We start from the raw sequence: 25,690 nt of genomic DNA on the forward strand, positions 1-25,690 counted from the left end.
TGCATTTAAGAGAATAACATGTGGCAATTCCGAAATGTACTATGACCCTAAAGATTTTATAGATAACAGACCAATGTATGTGATTAATTGTAGTAAGAGGAAGAATGTATCGGCAAATGAGAGAACAAACATAAAGATTGTAGTAGACTTTGCAGAAGCTGTGGCTGCTAATACTATATGTTATGCGATTTTAATTGGACAAAAGAACTTTACATATGCTCCCAAGAATGAGAAAGTAGTAGAAGAGTTTTAGATAGTTAAATGTATGTTTGTATTATTTTATGGAAATTTTTCCATAAACGAAATTGATAAAAAATGATGAAGATTGTATGTTGTTGCGGATTAACGCGGGTCCCGTTTTCCAGGACCCGTATTTGTTTGTATGTAACTTTGTCTTCTTCATCTACGTGTTTTCAGTGGCGTTTGAGGTCTTCAAATGATTAAATTTTTTGTGAAGATAAAAATTGAAGTGTTCATTGATTTTCTATATAATAAATACGATGTCGAGTCATATTGAGCTTTTAAATAAACTTGGAAGTCTTGAACAAAAACAAGTTATTGGATTAAGAGAATTAGAATTAAATACAGAATATAAGATTGTGAAAATAGAAAAGATTAAAACTAAGTTTGGAAAGAGCATTTTAGTTGAATGTGAAGAGTTTAAGGTATTTCTTCCACCTAGATTTACAAAACTCTTAACAGATAAAATGATTGATGTGATCGTTAAAGATGGAATAAAAATCAAATATTCTGGTTTAAAAGATAATTATCCAACTGTTGAGTTCTGTATGTGAATTTCAAATGATGATCGGTTTTGTGAATCCAAAGAATAATAAAAATGATCAAAAATATGTCGTCAGAAGTAAAAAATGGAGTGGATAGAATGGATCCTCAAAAGACATTTATACTTACTAATAATTTCAATGTAATTGTGAAAAATGTGCAGACCGAAGTTCAAGTTGTTTTTGATATTAACGGCTGTCTATTCAGCTTGAATTATGATCAGTGGACAGAGTTTAAGTCATTGTTTCCTATTGAGAACGAGGTTAGCAGAAGATTCCATTATCAATATCCGAACTTGTAATTTTAAGTATGTTTTAAGTGTATAAGTGTTTTTATAGTATCAAGACCTTTGGATATAAAGAACATACTGTCATTTAAATATTAAAGATACATGTATAAATAAGAGATTTATTTGAGTTTTTTGTAATTATATCCTTAGAGTTATGCAATTTATAAAACATTCAATAGATAGTCAATTTACTTCTCTATTGAATGTCGTTTGAATTTTGAAAATCGGTTAATATTTGATGATTATAGCAAATTCGAAATTTCGGGAATTTTTTACGGGTTTATTTTTGAGTTTTCGGGAAGATGTTATTATTTAAGAAGTCTTAGAATTTTATTGTGATTATGGTAGTATTTTTTATTTTTCGATTTGATGAAAATTAATAGAGATATTGAGAAAGGGAAACATATCCTGAGGGTTATGCAGCCATTTATGCATTTTATAAAATTCGTTATGTTATTAGTATTCATTTGCCGTTTGAATTTTTAAAATCGGTTAATTACGATCTGAGCTATTGAATTTTAACGTTATTTGGGGGTAAGGCTTCCAGTGTTGCCAACTCACTTTTAACAATTATCATATTTTTTAATAATGGGGTGTATTCATCCCTATATGTTTTAAAGCGGTATCTTGAAAAATTAAAATCCTGGAACGTTCCGAAAAAAATATTGGGTTGGAGACACTGATTTTAAAAAGAGATCTAGTGAGAACAGCATGTACAATTTGAGAATTGTAAATTTCTTTCTTTTATTTGTGGAAACGATGTTGAGGAAATCATGTTGAGCTATATGTAAGTCATTCTGTCTCTTTATTGCTGGAGGTGGAAGGATATATGGCGTGTATCAATTGCGTAGTCCCATCCCGTGGGATTACGTCATAGTTATTGCGTAGTCCCATGCTGTGAGATTACGTCATAGTTATTGCGTAATCCCATCCCGTAGGATTACGTCATAACAGCTCCATCTGGTGTCTACTGCAGCTAGAAGTTCTGTTGGCATGAGGAGGTTTATGTATATATATGTATGTTAGTGTGAGGAGAAGAAGGAAAGAGAGAGGCTGTATACTCTTTGCTTCTCTGAACTGAAACTGGTTTGTAAGCTGAATATATGTATATTACAGCGAATCAACATACTTAACTTTAACTTATCATCATTCAGCCATCTGTGGACCGATTTCGATCAAACAAAAACTACTTTTTCAATCGAAGACAGCACTATAAGTTATAAGTTTTAGATGTAAGTTTTTATGATTTTAAATGTCATAAAAGCCTATTCAATCTCACTTTTTGTTATCCCCCTGTGTTAAAGTACAGTAGTCAGTGGTTGCTTCATATTTTTTTTTTGGTAGTTAGGAGGTGGAGGGGGAAATGCGCTCGTAGTAAAAGCAATAACTATTGAAAGAAAATACTCTTATCATCTACAATATATTTTATCCCGAACACGGTATCATTAATAAAAATCTCATTGTCAGTAACTGTAAAACATTTATTAGGAACAACTTTGGTAAGACTTATCACTCGCTTAAACAAATGTTTATACTGAGGAAAAGGAAACCGTTCTCTAAAATGTTGTGGAAGAGTTTCTGGAGCTGTTTCGATTTCAAACGCCTTTATACATTTTAATCTTATGCCGTCCTTAACGGTCTTCCACCAAAACAGAGATACACCATCTGGTCTCTTCTTAGGAATATTTGGGTATTTCTGTATTAAGTTCAGTTCTTTCTTCGTGAGAATATGTTTCAAATGCTCTAAACTCAAAATCATCATCTACTTCTTATATTTCACTATTGTTATATTTATCTCTTTTCTTTTTATTACGACATGCTTTGCACTCATTACGTCTTGTGTTACCATTTCTAGAAAACTCTTGGTATTGTTTTAATTCGTTACAATTAATGCACTTCTTCATTTATTAAATATAAAATAGATACTTGTTCTTAACTTTTGTGCACAACGCTACTTCATTAATTTTTATGTCTAAATAATCTGGTCACAAAAAGGGCCAAAATTGCGCTAGAAGTAACCATGTCCTACTACTCCAGTCGACCCGTAGACTGTTTTTTACAGTTAATAATCTATATTTTCAGTTTCCCTACGTTACTCCAGCCAAACCTCGACGTTGAATGGTGGTTCAGCATCCAAATCCTGACGTTTACGCAACCAAATCTAGCATAATTGCCTGACGTTCCCGAACGTGTCCTCGCGGTAGGTGGGGTAGGGTGGTGATGCATTCGTCTGACACGTTTGATTTTTTTATATGGTATTTCTGACAAGTAAACCTTACGTTTGGGTGAATCGAGTTGCTGACTAAGACACATATGAGAAAGTAGTACTAAATGTGGTCAGTATTTCAGTGAAGTTGTAGGTGCGAAGCTCCAGGGGTTTAGAAGATACAGCTACCAGAACATCACATGGAAGTACAGAATAGTCTTCATACAGTTGGAGGTATAAGCTCTGTAAGACCTCTTGTAACGATAAAAGGTGAATAAGAAATATATGGGTACATATTAGGACTAAGGAGAAGTCATATAGTAAGGGTATACCTGACGGCGGCCATCTTGAAATCCGCCATTTTGAATTAAGGTTAAGTTTGTAAAATAGGAATAGGGTCATGTGATACATGATTTAAGGCGCAAATTTAATCAGAAGAACAATGGTGACATTAATTTTGATTTACGCGCGATTGGTAAAAAGTTACAGGGAAATCAAATATTGTTGCAGCATATGTATTAGTCCTTTACCCCACCTTGTAAATTTTGTGTTAATGATAATAATTAAATAAAAAGCAGGTGGATAAATATTAGGTCTATGGTAAGAGTTGCCTTGATGGCGGCCATGTTCAAATCGATTGCATTTGTCAGGTGTGCTCACTGTGAGCAGAGCATTGGTGCAAGTCATACACTCTTTTCTGAACTACATATTGATTGTACTAATTGAGCACTTTTCTGGAAGACAAACCCAAGTTCAATTATGACTCAATTCCACTTTGGTCATTTTTCCTTAAATTAGCAACTTGTTTATGCGATAACAAATGCTGGATAATGATAAAGCAAAAATGGTTATACCGTTGGATTTATGGTAAAATTTGCTATTAATAAGGTGTCACTATTATGCGTTTTGTTTAAAACTTTTTTCTGTTTCAAAATGCCGGATTTGAACATGGCCGCCATCAAGGCAACTCTTACCATAGACCTAATATTTATCCACTTGCTTTTTATTTAATTATTATCATTAACACAAAATTTACAAGCTGGGTAAAGGACTAATACATATGCTGCAACAATATTTGATTTCCCTGTAACTTTTTACCAATTGCGCGTAAATCAAAATTAATGTCACCATTGTTCTTCTGATTAAATTTGCGCCTTAAATCATGTATCACATGACCCTATTCCTATTTTACAAACTTAACCTTAATTCAAAATGGCGGATTTCAAGATGGCCGCCGTCAGTTATACCCTTACTATATGACTTCTCCTTAGTCCTAATGTGTACCCATATATTTGTTATTCGCCTTTTGTCGTTACAAGAGGTCTTACAGAGCTTTTACCTCCAACTGAATGAAGACTATTCTGTACTTCCATGTGATGTTCTGGTAGCTGTATCTCCTAAACCCCTGGAGCTTCGCACCTACAACTTCACTGAAATACTGACCACATTTAGTACTACTTTGTCATACGTGTCTCAGTCAGCAACTCGATTCACCCAAACGTAAGGTTTACTTGTGAGATATTCTCACCTGTTATTTATTTAAGCATGAGTTATTATTTATTTAGTAATAATGCAGATACAATCAATAGACTATATCTGCGTCATTATGTATTAATAATAACTGTCTAAATAAATAACAAATTGGAATATCTTAGGAATACTATACAAAATGTCAGAACGCGTCAAAATCGAATGCATCACCCTACCCCTCCTGCCGCGAGAACACATTGTAGAACGTCAGGGAATTATGCTACATTTGACTGTAAGGTTTAAACTGTAATATTACAGTTAGACATAATACAGACAATTATTGACTGGGATATATTCCCCCGTCCCCCTCTCTAATGACGCCAGTGCACATACGTATATAATAACGATAAGAAAAAATGCTATTGTCATCCATTACTTTGTATTTTCCCCCTAAAACTATTTGCGTTTTGGTGACTTTTATTAGTTGAAATGCTTATGGTAATAATGGTAAAATTGCACAATTTTTTTTTTGGTGCAATTTCCAATTTTGTTGCCTGCTCATGAAGGGTTTATCTGTGGCAACAGATAAGGGAATGAAAGTTTGCGCAATTTCAATGCACCCAGGGTGATTAGCTTATGATTATACCTCATCCTGTGCTTTTTCGATGTATTGCGTCTACAGAAAGCTTTAGGTGTTTGATCGGGTTAAACCATAACATCTTATAACTTGTTTCTTCTCGCAATTGGAACTGAATTTTTCCCCACTGACAGACGTATATAACTGACCTTTCTCTTTGCATTGATTTTCTAGTTTTGAAGTTAATATAGAGTATACCTTAATTTCATTTTGCTACTTGCAGGAAAGTGCGTTCCTAGAAGACAATGGGACATACCCAATTACGATATTCCCAGTCTTCCCGGTGATGGAGTAAATCCTCAGGACATGGAAAAGTTAATCGATAAATGTACCAAAGACCATGGCGAAAAACAAGCGAAGAAGGCAAAGGTAAGTGAAATCCATGTTTCTAAATTTGACATATGTCAACTTAATGTTCGGAAGGTGAATTTCATCATCTTCATATATAACGGATATGCCTAATCAATAAGGACATACCAGAATTTACAATATGAGGTTTAATTAGTGTTACGTGAATGAATAACGCCTGAAAATATAACTTTATTACATATTCACCTATGAAAGTAGAGAGAAACCTCCAAATTTTGTTCTAAACGGTTATTTAAGATCATGATCTTTTAAGCTCATTAGTGGAGCTTTTTTCTCAATGTATCAACTAAGAATAAAAACTCACAATAAATAATGCCATTGCAGTAAACAAAATATAATTTTACTTAGAATTAAAGAAGGCAAAAGTAACTATCAACTAGAAAAAAAATGATGATTCACCAATGGGTTTATGATGTCCACTTTGCTTTCGAACATGAGTTCCAGAAATAAGCTACTGATTCGTTGTTACATAGTCAACTGGGATAGAGACGAAGTACTTTTAACAATCAGTAATACATTTTCTGCACTCATATGTGCCCGGAAAACAGGACTCAAATTTAGTATAGGGAAGTTTACCGGACATCTTCCTTGACAAACCAGACTCCAACTTCAATACCTGCAGTCTGTTATCTGTAACTCTATGGAGAAGATTGCAAATACCAGACAAGGAGCATAAGATACTGACCTCTCAGTTGAAACGGAACAGATGATCATTGAAAACTAAAAGCTATGAAATAGCCCTACAGAAAAACCTAAAACTCGATAAAGTAAAATTCTGACCAAAACGTTGCGTAACGAAAATCAAATGAATAAACACATGAAGTATTTAAACTTAGAATTTTAAGAAATAAAAAAAAAATATTCGGTTGTGTCTACTCTCGGACACACAAAGAAAGATAATTAGCTTAAACTCTGTTATAGCACTTATGAAATGCTGTCTGTAAGATCATATACATTGTGTAATGTTCTGCTTGTTCTCACACTGCTTCATTGTAGACACACACACACACACACACACACACACACACATATATATATATATATATATATATATATATATATATATATATATATATATATATATATATATAGTTAAAGTTTTAAGTGGTTAAATAAAATAAAATATCTGTCAATTTATTCGTAGACAGCATTATGATTCGTAGATAGTGAAATTTACAGCCTAAGAGAATGATATATCACAGAAGTAAATTTCTTTAACTAGCAGTGAGTTTAATCATAAACTGGCAACACATAAACAGCAAATTAACTTACAGTGAATATAGCCACTACAGTTGTTAAACGATTTTTTTTTAGAATCAGATAAAACCCTTCTACCTTTGATATTCTTAGTGCTTCACAAGTAAATTTATATTTTTTCTAAAGGAATATATCTTCCGTTTTTCGTGGTGGGTGTTATATTATATACGCATACAGCAGTGTTCCGTTAATGTGCCTTTTTAAACCTCATTATGGTTCAACTGCACGATTTATTGCCCCTTTCAGCGACCCGGCTCCATAACATTAAACCATATTAAACACATTAAAACATACAGAATTCAAGGCACATATACTAAACATAAATAATACCTTAAACCTAACTAATCTAATCTAAGGTAACCTAAAATAGTCACACACTAAGATATTTAACCCATATATATATATATATATATATATATATATATATATATATATATATATATATATATATATCAAAAAGCACCATGGCGGCAAACATGACGGGGACCAATAACGCTCTGCCTCAACCCTCCGTTGCTCGTAAAGTTCCCTCCTTAACACTGAACACTAGTCGAAATCCTTTTCAATTGTCACGTTAAGTACCAAACTACATTCCAGTATAATTTAGCTGATGACTTATTACTTTATAGAATTTTAAAAATAATTTTGACGAACACAATTCTAGACGACTTCACATCATGCTGTCTTCAATGAAAAAGACATGGCATGAAAAAAGAAGTTATCTACTGGCTACGTTCTGACGTCATAATATAAATGGTGATCCTAAATCTCAAAAATGAAAGAATTTTGACCCAATGAAAGATATTGAGTAAATCTCGACCTAACAGTGATTTTAAACTTCCAATCAGGCCGATCTTGTCAAAACAAAGGAGCTTGCCCATGAAGATAAAATTGCTGATTTTTTTAGAAACCTAAATTTTAAGAGAAATTACGAAAATAGGATTCTGAGATTTCTTCAGATATCTTCCTATTTCTATTTTCCCACAAATACAACACGGAAACGATGAAAAATAACTAAATTCACTCTTAAATAGCATAATATCCGAATATTTATGGCAAAAATGCACAAAACGTAAGATATTAATGATACATATACAAATAAATGATATAACAGTCAGTTCATTCTAAGATATCAAGCATTTGCTGCTTGACCATCTCCAAAAAATCGTAATTTTTTCTTGAATGTTTATCCTATATCAGGGTACTTCAAAACCACGATCATGGGATTTTCAAATCATCTTGTAGCTGCGCAGAGGCTGCCGCAATTTTGCGTTTTCTCGATTTCAGGCGTTTACATTGGTTTGAATATCTGAGCATGCATTTGTCCTAACAAATTGAAAATTACTGGACGCCTCCAACTTGTGCAGAGCTAAAACTTCGATCTCTTAACGCGATTGCCTAAAACCACTTGAAAAGGGTGAACTGCAGTAGCAACATTTTTGGACATTGAAGACATGTTTGGGAGATGAAGCAACTGACATAAAGGTCTGAATTTGTGTGTGTATGTAGTCCGGGATCATAAGTTAATAAAAAAAATTACAGACTTGTAGCTGTTCCCAAAGGCCAGGAAAAATCGTAAAGTTGGAGAATTATGCCAATTTTGAATATTTCACTGTCCAATATCTCTAATGGGCCTGGTTAAAAAAGACCTGAAATTTTGAGAATAGTTACTCCTTTAGTATACCATAACACAACAAAGAACTGCGTTTTGTATTTTTGAGCAGAAAGGGGGTCAAAGTATTAAGGAATACTCTAGGAGGTGTTTTGTTCACAATTTCATCTAGAAACTAGTTGTTGTGACGTAAAATAAAGTAGGATGAATGGCTAGTCCAGTCAAGGTTCTCAAACTCGTTTCTCTCCTCTAGTTGTGACTCACTGGGTTATATGCAGAGTCTTTCTGATGCTTAATTAGTGCCAGACCAAAGAGTTCGACTAACATATGTCTCCTGCAATAGTCAGACTTTAGTATCACGCTAATCATACGTCAAACAACTCTGTATAAGGCGAATTGTCTTTATCAAACTCACAGTGTTTACAGCGAATGAATGTTCACTGACTGGGGAATGTAGATCAAACGAAAGGATAACAGTGTCCTGCATGAGTTGACAGTTAAAACAAGAATAAACATGATTGAATATCATTGATATAGCAGGCAAAAAGAGCAATGGATACTTATGGACTCTTTTCAAGTGTGCATTTTGACTTTTCTCGCCTTCTGCTGATAGCGGCATTTTTGAGTAGTGCTGCTGTGGGTGTGATAAAGACAGTGAGTCACAACTGAGGAAAGAAAAGAGTTTGAGAATCTTGACTGGACTAACCATTCATCCTACTTTATTTTACTTCACAAGAACGAATTTCCAGTTGAAATTGTGAACAAAACACCTGCTAGAGTATGAAATCATTCCTTAATACTTTGACCCCCTTCCGCTCAAAAACACAAAACGCGCTTTGTTGTGTGTTACGGTATACTAAGGAGTAACTATTCCCAAAATGTCAGTTTTTTAAAATCCAGACCCATTGGAGATATTGGACAGTGAAATATGCAAAATTGGCATAATTCTCCAACTTTACGATTTTTTCCAGGCCTTTGGCAGCAGCTACAAATATGTAAATTTTTGTTTATTAACTTACTAGCAGCGTTCACCCCGCTTCGCTGCGGTCACCCCGGAACGCAATAAACTTTGTTACTTAGATAATTTTTACTTTTTCGCTTTCAAGTGATATGATAAAAACCATAGAAGATTGCAGTAAATCTTAACATTATATCGCCTGTCATTTATGTTAACCCGCCCCGCTTCGCTGCGGTCATCCCGGTGCTGGCATATTGTAAAAGTGTCTGTAAAAATAAGCAAATCAATTAAAAAATTTTAAACAGAAGATTCAAGCTATTTTCCGCTGTATATCGCCTGTCATTTATGTTAACCCGCCGAGTGACACGGTCATGCGGGTTGCATATAAATACGTTTATTTTTACCTATGATGAACTAATAACAAAGGATTTGTACGTTATGGACACTTGAATGGTCAATTATCTCAAGACACTGGTAATTAAAAATTAAAGTGATATAATAAAAACCATCTAGGGTCCAAATCCTAATAACCCCCCAAAAATGAAAGAAATTGGTTCAGCCGTATTAGCGTGATGAGCGGACAAAGGATTTTGTACGTTCTCTTTTATATATATAGATAGATGACTCCGGACTACCTGCACACACAAATTCAGACCTCCATGTCAGTTGCTTCCTCATCCCAAGCATATCTTCAATGTCCAAGAAAGTTGCTACTGTAGGCCCTAATTTCACCCCTTTCAAGTAGTTTTAGGCAAAAATGTTAAGAGATCAAAGGTTTAGCTGCGCACAAGTTGGAGACGTCCAGCAATTTTCAATTAGGTAGGACAAATACAAGCTAAGATATTCAAAACAACGTAAACGCCTGAAATCGAGAAAAGACAAAATGGCGGCAGCCGCTGCATCGACATGCGATGTTGTAAAAAATAGTTAATTGCGGTCTTCAAGTACTCTAATATCGATTGAACATTTCTGAACAAATTAGATTTTTTTGAAAAGGTCGAGCGTCTATTTTCCTTTTTTTCTCGATCATTTGATTGAGAAGTGATGGATTGACCCAACACTAAAACTATTGTAATTTATACTATATATATATATATATATATATATATATATATATATATATATATATATATATATATATATATATATATATATAGAGAGAGAGAGAGAGAGAGAGAGAGATAGATATGTAGGGTGATAATGAACTAGACCGACAAACTGAAATAGATGATTCTTTACCTCAAAATAAGGAAAACAATCAGATGGACCAGTGTTCACAAGTGTATTGTTTCAGAGCGAGGGCTGTCCAAAATGGCTCTCCATAACTATTAACCATTGAGCTGAGGCGGCGTGTTATTGTCTTAGTCTTGCAATTTGTTTCATCCAAAAATGCATGACTCCGATTCGTTCAGTAGCAGCGCAAGGTAGCTCCAAGAAGAAATGGTGAGTCCCGGATATTCCTTTAGGAAAGATATGTCAAATTGGAGACAGACGGAACGATGTTCCAATAAGTGATAAAAGTCGTTGACAGAACTTTCATATTTTGAACAGGAGCAAGATTGCGTTTTTTTTGTGTTGTGTGTGGTTGCATAATTACAACAGAGACTGAATATAATGAGTAAGATGAAAATAAATAAAATCATTACTTGTGTGGTTCATGACTCACATTCATGATCTGTGTGCTAAAGGAGACATACATTAATAATACTTCATGATTTTGGAAGTAATGTCTAGTTCATGAACACCCTGTATGTAGGATGAACTATTTATATCGATACGCTCTTGTAACTCTTACACTGACAGATACAAAAGGTTGAAGATTCGTACCATGCAACTATCAATATTGACGCATTGTTTGACATACTTTGCAATACAACAAGATTAACAGTGTTGCCAACCCAACATAAAATTGTGATTGTTTAAAAATGACAGTACGCCAGGTTATTATGTATTTCAAATTTACATGTAAAACGAAAAGTTACAATACCACACTTATTATACAGTGTTGCAAACTAAGAACGCTACAGTATTACAAACATGTAAAAGCAACCAAATTTTGGAGAGTTCTATAACAGTAATAACGCAAGAGACAGGGACGGGGTAAACGTAATGCATGTACGAAGTGCTTTAGTGTCGAGGAAGTGTTTAAGTAAGTATCACATCCAATTCACTAGATGGTTTTTAATAGATATAATTTTATCATAATGCCGTTTACAGCACTTTGATATCTCAAGCCATTCCGAAAATATATTAAAAAATTATAAATTTGATAATTTTCTTAAAATGGTATGCTAGTGGGAACTTTTTGAAACTATTTACTTAGCTTCTATAACATTCCAATAATATCTTTTTAGGTATAATTGCAATAAAATCCGCGAAATTTGACAATTTTTAGCAGTGTTGCAAACTTTAACATTATTTGCAATATATCCAGAACCGTTTGAGGTATCGAATTTCTGTAAACGAGATTATGATCTTCACCTCTATTGAAAGCTCTCTGTGGAATTTGATGGGTGTACTTAAACATTTTTTTTTTTCGAAATAAAGGTTTTTCAAAAGTCAAATATTTAATTCCTTGTATCTTAGTTTTTATTCATTCGCAATATCATGCGCTACTTGCGTTATTGCTGCTATAGAAGAGACCAAAATTTGGAAATTCGTGATGTTGTAGCGTCCTTAGCTTACAACACTGAATAAAAATTGTTATATTTTAACTACTTCTTCATGTAAATTTGAAATGTGTATTAACTTGACGTAGTGCAATTTGGAAAACTATAACTTTACATTTGGTCGCCAACACTGTTAAGCTGGCGGTTCAGAGTATATCAAAGAAGGTTACCTTACCGATATTTATATCGTGCGAAATTTCAACGATTTATGTCTATTTAAAGATTAGAAATGAAATATTTAAGTTTAACGTCCCACGCTTATGCCGGTTAGGCTAAAGGAGACGGTGATAATGAGAAATGGTGGAATGATGAAAGTGGGAGGAAACGGGAGAACCCCGAGAAAACCCACAAGCACGGTGTTTGTCCACCACAAAGTCCACACGGCCCGAGCTGGGATCGAACCCGGGACCCCAATCACCGGAGGTGAACGCTCTACCACTGAGCCACCGCGCCGCCTATTTAAAGATTAGAAGGACGTATCGAGATAAATGGTCCCTTTAATCACTGGAGTAAGGAGTTCATATATTACACATCTACTAGTAATTTCATAGCATTGACTTAAAAACATTCGTTTGCTACTTCTTTTTTCACTAATCTTCCGAAAGAGACATAAGTGATTGGTCCAATTAAAAAGAAATAAAACATGGAATGAAAAGCCAAACTTGATATGGGCGTCATTTCGCTACAATATGAGTTTTGGGAAGTAGCGTTTGTTTCAAATTAAGTTATAACTAGCTGAACCTGCGCTCTCTACACAGCCCATCATTCATATATGAGCATGAATCTCCTTATCATTCCTCACAACACCTGTACATGTCCCTTTACAGACACAAGTGAAAGACGTCTTGATAAAAATTGGAAATGGGTGTCATAAAGAGGAGATATTTTTCGATATTTTTTTTCAATATCTCGCAACATTTGCAAGATTTAATCCAACTTCCGGTTGCAGTTAGAATTGTCGTAGATATGTTAAATTTGGTATATGTATGTATCATAATGAAAATCGACAAAAGAGTATCAAAAAGGGATATTTTATCGATTATTTTTTGAATATCTCGCACAGTTTGCGAGATATGATTCTACTTTCGGTTTTGGAATTACAATTATTGTAGTAAGGACGTGAAATTTGGTATAAGCCTATGTATGTGTCTTGATAAGAATCAGCAAGGGTTGTAACAAAAGAGAGATATTTTCAATTATTTTTTGAATATCTCGCAGCATTTGAAAGATTCGACCCTACTCCCGGTTTTTATTGCTTAATTGATCATCGTTTACCGCCCTTTTCGAGATGCTATATGAGATTCCGACCTACCCTTTATAGTGTAATCTGAACTATTATATCTGTATGCTTCCTCTGGGAATCGAAAACAGGACCATTTACATCAAAGTTTTGTATGCTCTCTCGTAGACCAGGCCTTACAGTTTTGGAGTTAGAATTGTTATAGGTAGGTGAAACATGATACATGTATGTAATTTGGGTCTAGGTCAAAACCCCCACAGCCAAAACCCCCACACTCAAGAAATGTCAAAACGCCCACACAAACGGTCATAACCCCCACACAAATGGACAAATCTCCCATTCGCACGAACGATCAAAACCCCCACAGGCAAAACCCCCACACTCAAGAAATGTCAAAACGCCCACACGATCGGTCATAACCCCCACACAAATGGTCAAAACTCCCACATGCAGAAATTGTCACAACTGCCACACAAATGGACAAAACACCCCAAAAATTGGACAAATCCCCAACACTCTGAAATGATCGTCATTTCACGTCTTTGTTGCGGTTCTTTATGACGCCCACTTTAGTGTTTCTGTCATTAGAAAACAGTGCAATTAGAATAGTTGCAACATCACTTTAAGTTTAATAAAAAATGTTATTAAAAAGTACAAGGGCAAGACATGCAACCAGGATCATTTTAGAGTGTGGGAGATTTGTCCGATTGTGTGGGTTTTTTGTCCATTTGTGTGGCAGTTGTGACAATTTCTGCATGTGGGAGTTTTGTCCATTTGTGTGGGGGTTTTGTCCATTTATGTGGGGATTGTGACCGTTGCTATGTGTGGCTGTTTTGTCCATTTGTGTGGGAGTTATGACCGTTGGACGTTATGACCGACAACCAGTGTGTAGTGATGGGCAGTGGGAATATTCCCGGTGGGAAGGAATTTAAAAATGGGAATATTCCCGGTTTTTTCCCTGGCCTATAAATTCCCGGGAAGGAATTTATTTCCATTTCCTTACTTTATCTTCCAAATTATAAGAACAATATGACTAATTACTTTATTTTAATATATTATGATTTAATTCTAGGTTTTAAAGAATTTGGAAGTTAAAAAATTTAAAATTCTTTGACTGTACTTTATATAACTAATAATATAATTTTATTGTTCCATTTTCATTTGCACTAAAAAGTAAGGTAATTGTTTAGAATTGGGGGGCCAAAACTAGCAAAAATTAGGATGATTTACGGAGGAAATGAGTTGATAGTGATGTTCAAGTAGTCAAGAAAGTATCGAACACATTTTTTACTGCAGTAATGGATTTATACAAAACGGAAAGGTAAGTGGAAGTGATTTATGTGAGAAAAGAAAGTGAATTAATTGCTGGTAACGAATATAGAAAACAACGTGCCATGAAGGGCCCTAACCCACCTTCATTCGCTAACGCTCGCTCTGGAACACTGTCTGAATTTTATGTTGGTAACGAATGAATTTAATTCATAATTTAACGTATGAAACCATAAAACAAACGCATCGTAATAGAATATCGCAAAAAAGTAGGTGCAAATCTGGCCCTAGTGCTAAAGAACAGCCAAAATTAGCAAAGTACTAATTTACAAATGATGAAAAGGAACCATTTTGTAAATTAATTTAGAATTATGTAGAAATAGAGATGAAGTACTATTAATAAACCCTGAACTACCATCAGTAATAGATGTCGGTCTGTCTCCTCTCTCTGACTCGAATTTCTGAAGAAGTATTCGGACTCCTTTTACATGTGAATTAACGTATTGAATTTCGAGAAATAGGTAGAATGAAAGTTCGTGTATGGCAATGTTACGTGCTAAAACATAAAGATAAGTAAGTATCTTGCAAATTTTGTGAACATAAATATGTATGCGCAAATGTTGATAAATTGGTGAGACATGTATCTTCTAGCATTTACCCAATCTAATTGGTTTATAACGTTTATAAATTTAATGTGTTTATAATATAAGTAATAGAGTCAAGTTGAGCAAATCCACTTACATATAAATTTAAACTGTTACTATATAATTTACTATATATTTTTCTCACACACATTTAATTGACAGAACATATTGTAAATAAATATACAATTATGCATACTCTCTAAATATAATAAAGTCACATAGTACCTTTCAGAATATCAAGATTTTAAAGAATCCGCTGTGGAAAACAGTAATAATATGCTGTGATATAAAAATTAATTCAACTTTGAAATCATAATATAGTAATAGAATGCAATTTTCTTTCTGATTATAGATAAATTCCCGGATAAATTAACATTTTGGGAATCTTCCCGGGAATCTTCCCAGGGAATATTCCCGAAAAATATCTTCCCGGGAATTTACCCATCACTACCAGTGTGGGGGTTTTGGCTGTGGGGGTTCTGACCGTTCGTGTATTTGGGAGATTTGTCCATTTGTGTGGGGGTTATGACCGTTTGTGTGGGCGTTTTGACATTTTTTGAGTGTGGGGGTTTTGGCTGTGGAGGTTTTGACCGGTTCCCTGTAATTTGATAAAAAGAAAAAAAGGAAATGGACATCATAAAGAGGAGATTAATGGATTATTTTTCGATGTGTTGCAATGTTTGCGAGACATATTTCTACTTCCGGTTTTAGAGTTATAATTGTCGTAGGGAGATGTAACGTGGTATATATATGTAGCTTGATAATAACCGGCAAGAGGTATTGTAGAGGGGAGATTTTTTCTATTATTTTTTCAATATCTCGCACCGTTCACGAGATATGATCCTACTTCCGGTTGTAGTTTGAATTGTCGAAGGAAAAATGAAATCTTTGAGTTTTACGTCCCACGATTATGCCGGGTAGGCTAAAGGAGACGATGATTATGAGAAATGAATGAAATGGTGGAATGAAGAAAAATGGAGGACACGGGAGAACCCGAGAAAACTCACACACACGGTGTTTGTCAACTACAAAGTCCAATGGCACGAGCTGAGATCGTACCAGAGACCCCACACACCAAAGGTGAACACTCTACCACTGAGCCAATGCAACCCCAATCGTCGAGTGAGATGCAATTTGGTATATGTATGTATCATAATGAGAATCGGCAAGAGGTATCGTAAAGGGAAGATTTTTCGATTATTTTTCTATATCTAGTACGTTTGCGAAATATGAACCAACTTCCGGTTTTGAAGTTAGAATTGTCGAGAGAGATTTTTTCGATTATTTTTTCAATATCTCGCACCATTTGCAAGAAATGATCCTATTTCCGGTTGAAGTTTGAATTATCAAGGGAGATGCAATTTGGTATACGTATGTATTGTAATGAAAATCTTCACGGGGTGTCATAAAGGGGAAATTTTTCGATTATTTTCTCATTATCTCGCACCGTTTGCGAAATATGAGCGTACTTTCGGCTGGATTTAGAATTGTCGTAGTTATATTAAATTTAGTATAAGCACGTATCGTAATGACAATCGGTAAGGGGTACTGTAAAGGGAAGATTTTTCGATTTTTGTTTTCAATATCTTGATCCGTTTCCGAGAAATTAGCCTGCTTCCGGATTCGAGAATTCATAGCTTGTGTTTAGGAGTTGAGATGTTAGACGTGTTATCCTAGCGAATTTCGTAGACGCATTTCAAAATTTGTGTTTTGGTGTGCGGTAATTAGCATTGTAATTATAATTTCCTTTTGCATTCTCGCCGAATAGTAAGTGAAGCGTCTTTAGTGAGTAAAAGATTTTGTAAAGCATCAGTAGTTTGATTTTGATAAATGGGTGGTTACTGAAATGGACTTGTGTTAGAGAAACTCGTATTCGAATACACCCCACGAAATTTTTAATATGCTTAAATTTCAGTTTCAATCCATAGGTCAATGGGGCAAGAAAGATCTCCTGTGAAGAAAAAAAAAAGATTTACTCGAATGACGAAGAGGAAGGGGACTGCAGTATGTCAATGAATCGAGACAAAGATTTACAAGCTTATTTCCTTCAACTGTTTTAGATTTGGTACCATTTTCCGATTCATGTATGATGAGTGTTTTCTTTCTTGTTGCATGCAGTATGAAATAAGCAAATACATTACATACACACTTAATTGTGATGTCAGTGATATATGGTATTCATTGGGTAAAACACTCCAAACAATAAAGATTCATCTTAGCTTGGAGAAGTGGTAATCCTTCGTATTTCATTATCATGCTCATCAAACAATACGCCTGACATATATACAAATTGTACATAAACAGTAATGTTGTGTTGGAATGTATTTAACTAATCGGATATGATGCTTTACTTTTGAAAAATTTCAACACTCCCAGTACACTCCTAAACAATTGTAATAAAGTAATAACGCCCATGCTTTTTTTAAAAAGAATATTCAATTAGAACTGATAATATACACAAAATTTGAAATGGACCACCGAAAACGCCACGTTTCTAGCACTTGCGGTTTTCGAGATCTCATTGCCGAAAGGATTGGAGACAAACATATAAACTTTGCTTTAGCGACAAATATATAAACCTAGCATTTTATATGTAGACTAGCTGAACGCGCGCTCTTTACACAGCGCATCATTCACATATGAGCATGAATCTCCTTGTTATTTTTCACATATGTACATGACCCTTTGCAGAGACAAGTGAGAGAAGTCTTGGTAAAAATCGGCAAGAAATACTTTAAAGGGGAGATTTTTTCGATTAATTTTTCAATATCTCGTACCGTTTGCAAGATTTGAGCCTACTTCCGGTTGGAGCGTTCCTTCTTTCTTCCATCCTGGCTACATGACCTGCCCACGTGAGCTTCCTAGATTTGATGACCTAACAATGTTTGATAAAAAGTATAAATTATGTAGTTGCTCGTTATGAAGATTCCTCCATTCCCTATTCCCGTTTCTCTTGGGTCCGAATATTCGTCTCAGGATCTTGTTCTCAAATACTTTCAATCTATGTTGTTCGTTTCGAGTAAGCAACTATATTTCGCAACCATGCAGAACAACAGGCATGTTTATCGTTTTATATATTTTAAAATAAGCTAATACATTACACATATAATCAATTATTATGTCAGTGATATATGATGTTCATTGAGCAAAACACTCCAAACAATCAAGATTCAAGTTAGACTGGAGAAACGGTTATCCTTCGTTTTTTATTATAATTTGGCCATGAAACAAACACCTGAGAGATATGCAGCCCCTATATACAATTATGTGGTGTTGGAATACATAATAGGTAAGATATTATGCTTTAGTTTTTTTTTCAATTTCAACACTTCTAGTGTACCCGTAAAAATGTAATAAATAAATAATGGCCATGTTTTTTTAAATGTTGAGTTAAAACTGGACAATTTACGCAAAATTTGCAATCGATCAGTGAAAACGTTATTTTTGTAGAGCCTGTAGTTTACGAGATCTCATTGTCGAACTGATTTGCCACAAACATATAAACGTCCACAAACGCATAGTTTAAAATAAACTCCAGAGACGGCAGCAGAATTCATTTGCATTTATTTTGGTGAAGGCTTATCAGTAGCGTAGCGTGATATTCCGAAAGGGGGATGCCAAAGTTAGTCATTTGTGCGATATAGTACTACTGCAAGCAGCAATACATAGCTATTCCGAATAGAAATATAGGGTTATACAAAATTTAGGAGGAAGCCCCCCTAATTGGAGGTCTAGTGGGGCATAGAGAAACGAATGCGTGGATTACGTTAGAATTTAAAAACCAATTGCCTCAGCTCCTTCTTGCTACTACCGTTGTGACGAGAAAACTAGGCCCTACTTTTGTATGAACATTGTTTCCAGCATCGTTCCCTTCATTTCTTTCTCGTGGGCGGCTTTTTTCTCCACATACCACACGTCAGTCTCGTTCTTTCAAAAAAAAAAAAAAAAAAAAAAAAAAAAAATCGCCCCTATAAATTTCTCATCTTGGGTCCGGAACTCAGACGCCCGTTCGTGAATATGGGCCTGATTGTATATATCATTTGAAGATGTAAATACAAAGCACTTAAACCAACTCTGGGGGCCTGTTTCTGTATCCAGATACTGAAGTCAAGGGCGCAAATCTGTCTTCAACTTTCGTGGGATGGGTAAGACTGTTCCCATAATCCTTTCCTTTTCTAACGAAGTTCAAAACATTTATGAAGTTGAAAAAAATGCTGTGGAGGATTAGGGGAGCAGAGTTGTCTATAACATCGGCAGGAGGGTACATTTTAAGGCTTATTGTGGGGGGAGGGGAGAAGAGACTCATATTACAGTAGATGAATCAGATTTCTGAGGTAAACCTGTTGTACTCGTATATTATATACCAAATGATGTAGATGAAGTAGTGGTACATATCATTATTACAACTCAGTGCCGTGAGCACATTCTGAAATTTGAATATAGCATAATAATAATTGACATGTTTCTACTTACGCATCCAAATGATCCACATTAAAAATTTTAGGACATTTGTTTTATAACAATACAAATAATGACTTCCCAAAAACTATGAAAGAAAATCAATCAGGCCTATATTTGGCGCAACAATACTCTTATCTGAGCAAAATTATGATTACCACAATAGCATTATAGGAATTGTTACAGGAATTAAACAAATAGTTGAAAATATACTACTAATAATTAATGACAATGAAATATTAAAGAATACGATTCTTTTTTAAAAATGAAACAAGTCAAAGGACATCAGTTTCGTTTGTGGCAGTCGGATAGAAATCACCATCACAATCTCAAATCGGATTATTGGGGGGGGTGGACAAGATTGTAGGGAACATGTTCCCCTTATGTCCCCGAGATTCGTGCCAGTGACTGAAGGTCCCTGTCACAATCTTTGCGAGTGACGGGGAGTGGTGGCTCTCTTGTCCTACCAGATCGGTGATCGTAATTCTACAGCATGCTTTATATTTATGCCTGTGTCTTTGAGCTCCTTTACGATGAAGATTACAATTACGATGCATTTAGTTGTGATTAAGGCATAACTATTTTAATACTATTATTTACATAACCGGCATGCTTCAAAAATGCGTTGAACTAACCATTTCCATTTTGTTCTATTTCCTTTATATTAGGACTCGTACGTTCTGTTCAGAAACTATAGCTTAGTTCAAAATATATACGGTTGGAAATACTTGAATATGCCAGCGTATATCTAAAGCAAATGTAGGGTTGCAAGGGATGAGGAGGAGTGAGAAGGGAAGTATTGCGCATGCGCATTGAACAGAAAGCAGACGATATTCCCAATGCTTTCAGTAGGCCTGGAAGCCCGAGGAAAATAGCATACGGCAGGAGGAAAGACAGAAAATGTGCATCTGAGCGACGCGCATGCGTAGGTTCCTCTTGTCAAAGTAAGTCGAGAGAGCGCGCCAGAAGATTACAGTGGAAATAATTGTTATAGTTACAAGCAAACAATTTATATATAATGAAATACGTACTTTTTCTTATTAACAGGGGATGCCGGGCATACCGGCGTTCTCTTACGTTACGCCGCTGAGGCTTATTGAAATGCAAAGGCTTTGAATGATAGTTTAGATGGGTAATTTTTGTGAAAAGACCTCTTTAAGTAATTTATTTAAAGTACACATTTTTAAAAATATTTGTCTTTGTTATAAACACGAAATCACAAATAACCGTAAATCAAAGGTTTGAAAGCTAAAGTTATACGTTGGAGTTCAATCGCTCTCAATTCAATGATCATACTTCGAACCTAACTCCTCTCGTAGTTAATTACTGTATTAAACTGTGATCAAGTATTGCAGACGTACTTGGAAAATCAGTATAGATACTCTACTTATGAAGCTGACAGAAGGTCCTCGCCTTTTGAAAGGTTTTACTTTAAATTTTGAAAGTCATTGTTTTCGTTCGTACTCTGGCCAACTCTTTTGTCTTTTGTAGCATCTATCCCAACAGGTTGCTCTTCACCTATATACCAACTACTTCTGAGTTTCTCTTGTTTTCATTATCTTGATCCTCTAGGATCATGCCTCGATTACCGGGGATCGTTGTACCTCCAACCTGCAACCCCTCGGAAGATACAGGAAGGGATCCTCGCAAAAATTTGCGCGGTCGACCGTTGTCTGAAAGTAGTGCTGAATCTGTAGATAAACGCTCTTGCTCCCGTTCACCTACTTATATACAGAAACCACCTAAACGTACTTAAGAAATGCAGTTTACCACAGATCCGCCAGAGCCTACACCGTCTACTTCGGTAACACCACCTATCTATATTGCATCACCGACCCGCCCGAAGATTTATTCATTTCTATTAACCAATTATCATAAAGTCAGATGACGAATAATTCGGCATAACACTCCGTAACAAAGCTAGTTATGAAATATTTGGTAAAAATGCCAAGCTTTTAAATCTGACTGACAAAGTAAAGCATGATCCACCACCACCTCGCACACTGATGATGTCTGTGGTTATTCGAGGCGTTTTGCCAGAAATGACGGATGATGGAGTTCTCGAGGAACTTAAAACAGAAGGCATTGACGTAGCGAAATGTATTCGTATTAAAAGTAACAACGGTGCTACATACATGGTTTGTGTCTTAACCACGTTCCAGACTTTTATTGACACCTTGTTGCAAAAAAAAGACACCGTGTAGAGCCATCCTGTACTACCTCAGCTCTCCCAGTTAGATGTGAGAAGGGTCAAACTTATAATGCGCACATCACGTCAAAATGTCCAAATGTTCCCAAATGTGGGTATTGTGCACGACAACATGAAACCAAGGAGTGCCCGAATACGGGAAAACAACCACATTGTTCCACATGTTCCAGCACAACGCATCCTACTTACAATTACAATTGCAAGTCCAAGCCGGCACCTGATCCAAATCAATCAGAAATGACAGTTCCGCTGCGTACAAATGATGCTTCAGTCCCATTCTCACAATCTATTGCTTCACCTATCAGTGTGGAAAACTTCCTGCGATATATCACTCTTATTTTGCAAAACATTTTTCCATTCGAACATCAGCTTATTCTCGACCATGTTATTGCAGCAGCCTTTGTTATTTTCCAAGTTAATCTATATGACACGCATTCTGGTCCCTTTGTTCAATTTCATATTGCATCATGCGATACTGCAGTTTAAAACCCATTCCTTCTGTTTCAGTATGGGTCTTACTATTCTTTTTATGAATATTCGATCTTTAACTCAACATCGAATACTATTTGAACAACTGCTTCTAGAAGAACAATCCATATACTTTCCCAGGTATCAGTTTGTACGGCATGATTACCCAGACACCAATGCCAGAGCACAAGGCGGCGTAGCAATTGGAATACGCAATAAACTTCCTTATCGACATCACTCCGTACCAACGTATGTTCCATTAGAAGAGCACTTAGTGACGACAATATATCTATCAAACTGTGGCTACGATCTGCGTCCGTCCAGCACATATACTTCCAATTGAATTCTTTCAATACTTGTTTTCTCAGTATCGTCATCCTTTAATCTTAGCAGATCTGAATATTCACAGTCGCTGCGGTAGAGATAAACTCAGTTATCTGATTAAATATCGATAGGTTTGCATGGACATATATACAATCAACCCAGACACACCAGGCCCAGCAGTCAATCTACTCCGGATGTTCTTATTAGCACAGTTTCATTAATTGCTAAAGTCACTATAACTGTTCTTGATTGGAACGATAGTGACCACCTAGCGACGCCGTTCATAACATAACCACTGCACTTGTTGACAGTGCTAACAATAATATCCCTACCTACCATGCTAAAAACATATCAACCAATATTATCACCTCAGTACCCAACACTTGTAAGAAAATCCAGGCAGTATTTTTGTGAATACGAGAGGACACGAAACCTTGAATATTTAGCTGAAGCGCGTCGTTGGCAACGCACAGTTCACAACTACCTTGTTGCCCACAAAAGACTTAGTTGGAGTAAAGTGTACAACAAGCTGAACACGGAAATGCACCCTGTAAAATACTGGAAGCAATTTGGCCTATTGACTGGACAGAAAGTTGGTACTACTTACCCTCTGGTACAGGACGATCACCTTTTGCAGACAGATCAAGCAAAAGCTGATGTTTTTGCATCTCATTTGCAAGCATTCTTTACACTGCCTCTATCCACACACCGTTTTAAAATGAAATGAAATGAAATCTTTGAGTTTTACGTCCTACGCTTATGCCGGTTAGGCTAAAGGAGACGGTGATGATGAGAGATGAGTGAAATGGTGGAATAAAGAAAGCGGGAGGAAACGGGAGAACCCCGAGAAAACCCACGAGCACGATGTTTGTCCACCACAAAGTTCACTTGGCGGGGGCTGGGATCGAACACGGGACCCCAAACACCAGAGTTGAACGCTCTACCACTGAGCCACCGCGCACTCCACACACCGTTTAAGTCCCCGACTATCTGAACCGGGACTTAACCGATTGCTCCAACCTTCGACATCGCATGAGTTAGATAACTCCATCCCTTTGACTCAGGAGATTACTTCTGATGAAATACGTGGAGGTCTTAAACGTATACGTAATACTGCTCTGGATCTGATTCTATATCTTACAGAATTCTTAAAGAATGCTCAGTACAACTTTATGTCTTCTTAGCAATAATCTACACGTTTATTCTACGATCTGGCTATTATCCTCAGGAATGGAAGATGTCTAAAGTTTGTATATTCTTAAAGTCTAACAAACCACCTCACTCCGTGACATCGTATCGACCCATGCAATTAACATCTACGTTAGGTAAACTATTTGAAAAAAAAATCCTAGTACACCGTATCCATCCATATCTTAATGAGCATAACCTTCTACCTTCTCACCAAACAGGATTCAAGCCTCTATACAGTGTTAATGACCAATTACTTCGCCTTACCACTATTATTACAAATCATTATAACAAAGCACTACCGTCTTGTCTCATACTTATGGATCCGGAGAAAGCGTTTGTCTACATTTGACATTACGTCTTATTTTATAAACTTTTGAAACTAAGAATTCCTCTCATTTATCTCCGAGTTATATATTCCTTTATACTCAATATCAACGGCTCTCTATCGCATCCTATATTTCCATGCACCGGTGTACCACATGATTCAAGCTTATCACCTCTTCTTTACATCCTCTATGCCTCGAATTTGCCATCTCCATACCTAATACATATTTGTTCCAATAAGCGGATGATACCGCTTTTCTCACTCTTGGTGAAACAATCCAGCAAATTAACGTCCACTTACAGGTTACAATTACAGTATTTCTTCCTGGTGCGATAAATGGAGACTCACTGTTAACGAAGACAAAACACAGGCTATAGTAATTTTACCACATAACAGCCGCAGCAGGGTTAATCGAAATCCAAATTTGCTACGGATACGTGTTGCCGATCATCGTTTACAATCTACTAAAACTGTTACATATTTAGGTATTGTTTTCGATGATAAATTGAGGTGCACAGCCCAACTCCAGAAACTTGCTGTGAAAGTAAAAACTGATTGCAGCTTCTACGTTGTCTTGTGGGTCAAAACTGGGGTTTAAACTCTAAATTATTACTGAATACTTATAAAGCCTTCATGAAAATGAAATGAAATCTTTGGGTTTTACGTCCTACGATTATGCCGGTTAGGCTAAAGGAGACGGTGATGATGAGTAATGAATGAAATGGTGGAATGATGAAAGTGAGAGGAAACGGGAGAACCCCGAGAAAACCCACGTTCGCGGTGTTTGTCTACCACAAAGTTCACTTGGCATGAGTGGGGATCGAACCCGAGACCCAAGCACCAGAGGTCAACGCTCTACCACTGTGCAAAGCCTTTATGCATAGTGTTCTTATTTTCGGTCATATAGCCTGGTGCTCTGCTGCGCAAATTTTACAGTAGATTAGAAATTCTTGAACGTCATGCCATCAGACTTGCATTTCGCATAAAACTAACGTACCCCAATGATGACGTTTATAATAAGATTGATTTTAGTCCGCTTGTCCAACACATAGCTCTGTTACGCCAAAAATATATATCTAAATGTTTCCATTCATATAAAGATATATTTCTCGACACCATATTCACAGACTTGGAACAAGACTCTCAGTACAGGTATTGCTATACACCTCTCAGCATCCTCCTTTTCATTTATGCTCGACAACTTTCAGATGATCATCATCATGCAAGATTTTCCGACGAGAGCTCATCCATAATGACATTCCTTATCTCTTACCATTATAGTACTGTCTCTCCCAACACTAATAAGGGCTTC

General features: G+C 35.8%; 1 protein-coding gene across 2 annotated transcripts in view; it reads left to right on the forward strand.

The window, feature by feature from the left end:
• LOC145685833 (uncharacterized) overlaps positions 1 to 25,690 on the forward strand; it is a 210,576-nt gene that overhangs the window by 68,648 nt on the left and 116,238 nt on the right. For both annotated transcript variants that reach the window (XM_081758424.1, XM_081758423.1), the window contains exon 2: positions 5,609 to 5,754. In XM_081758424.1, coding sequence (XP_081614550.1) covers positions 5,692 to 5,754 — 63 coding nt within the window. In that variant the 5' untranslated portion in view covers positions 5,609 to 5,691. The remainder of the gene's footprint in view (positions 1 to 5,608; positions 5,755 to 25,690) is intronic.

This window comes from Thermobia domestica, chromosome 5 (assembly GCF_964235325.1).
Source record: "Thermobia domestica chromosome 5, izTheDome1.hap1.1, whole genome shotgun sequence".
Lineage (NCBI taxonomy): Eukaryota > Metazoa > Arthropoda > Insecta > Zygentoma > Lepismatidae > Thermobia > Thermobia domestica.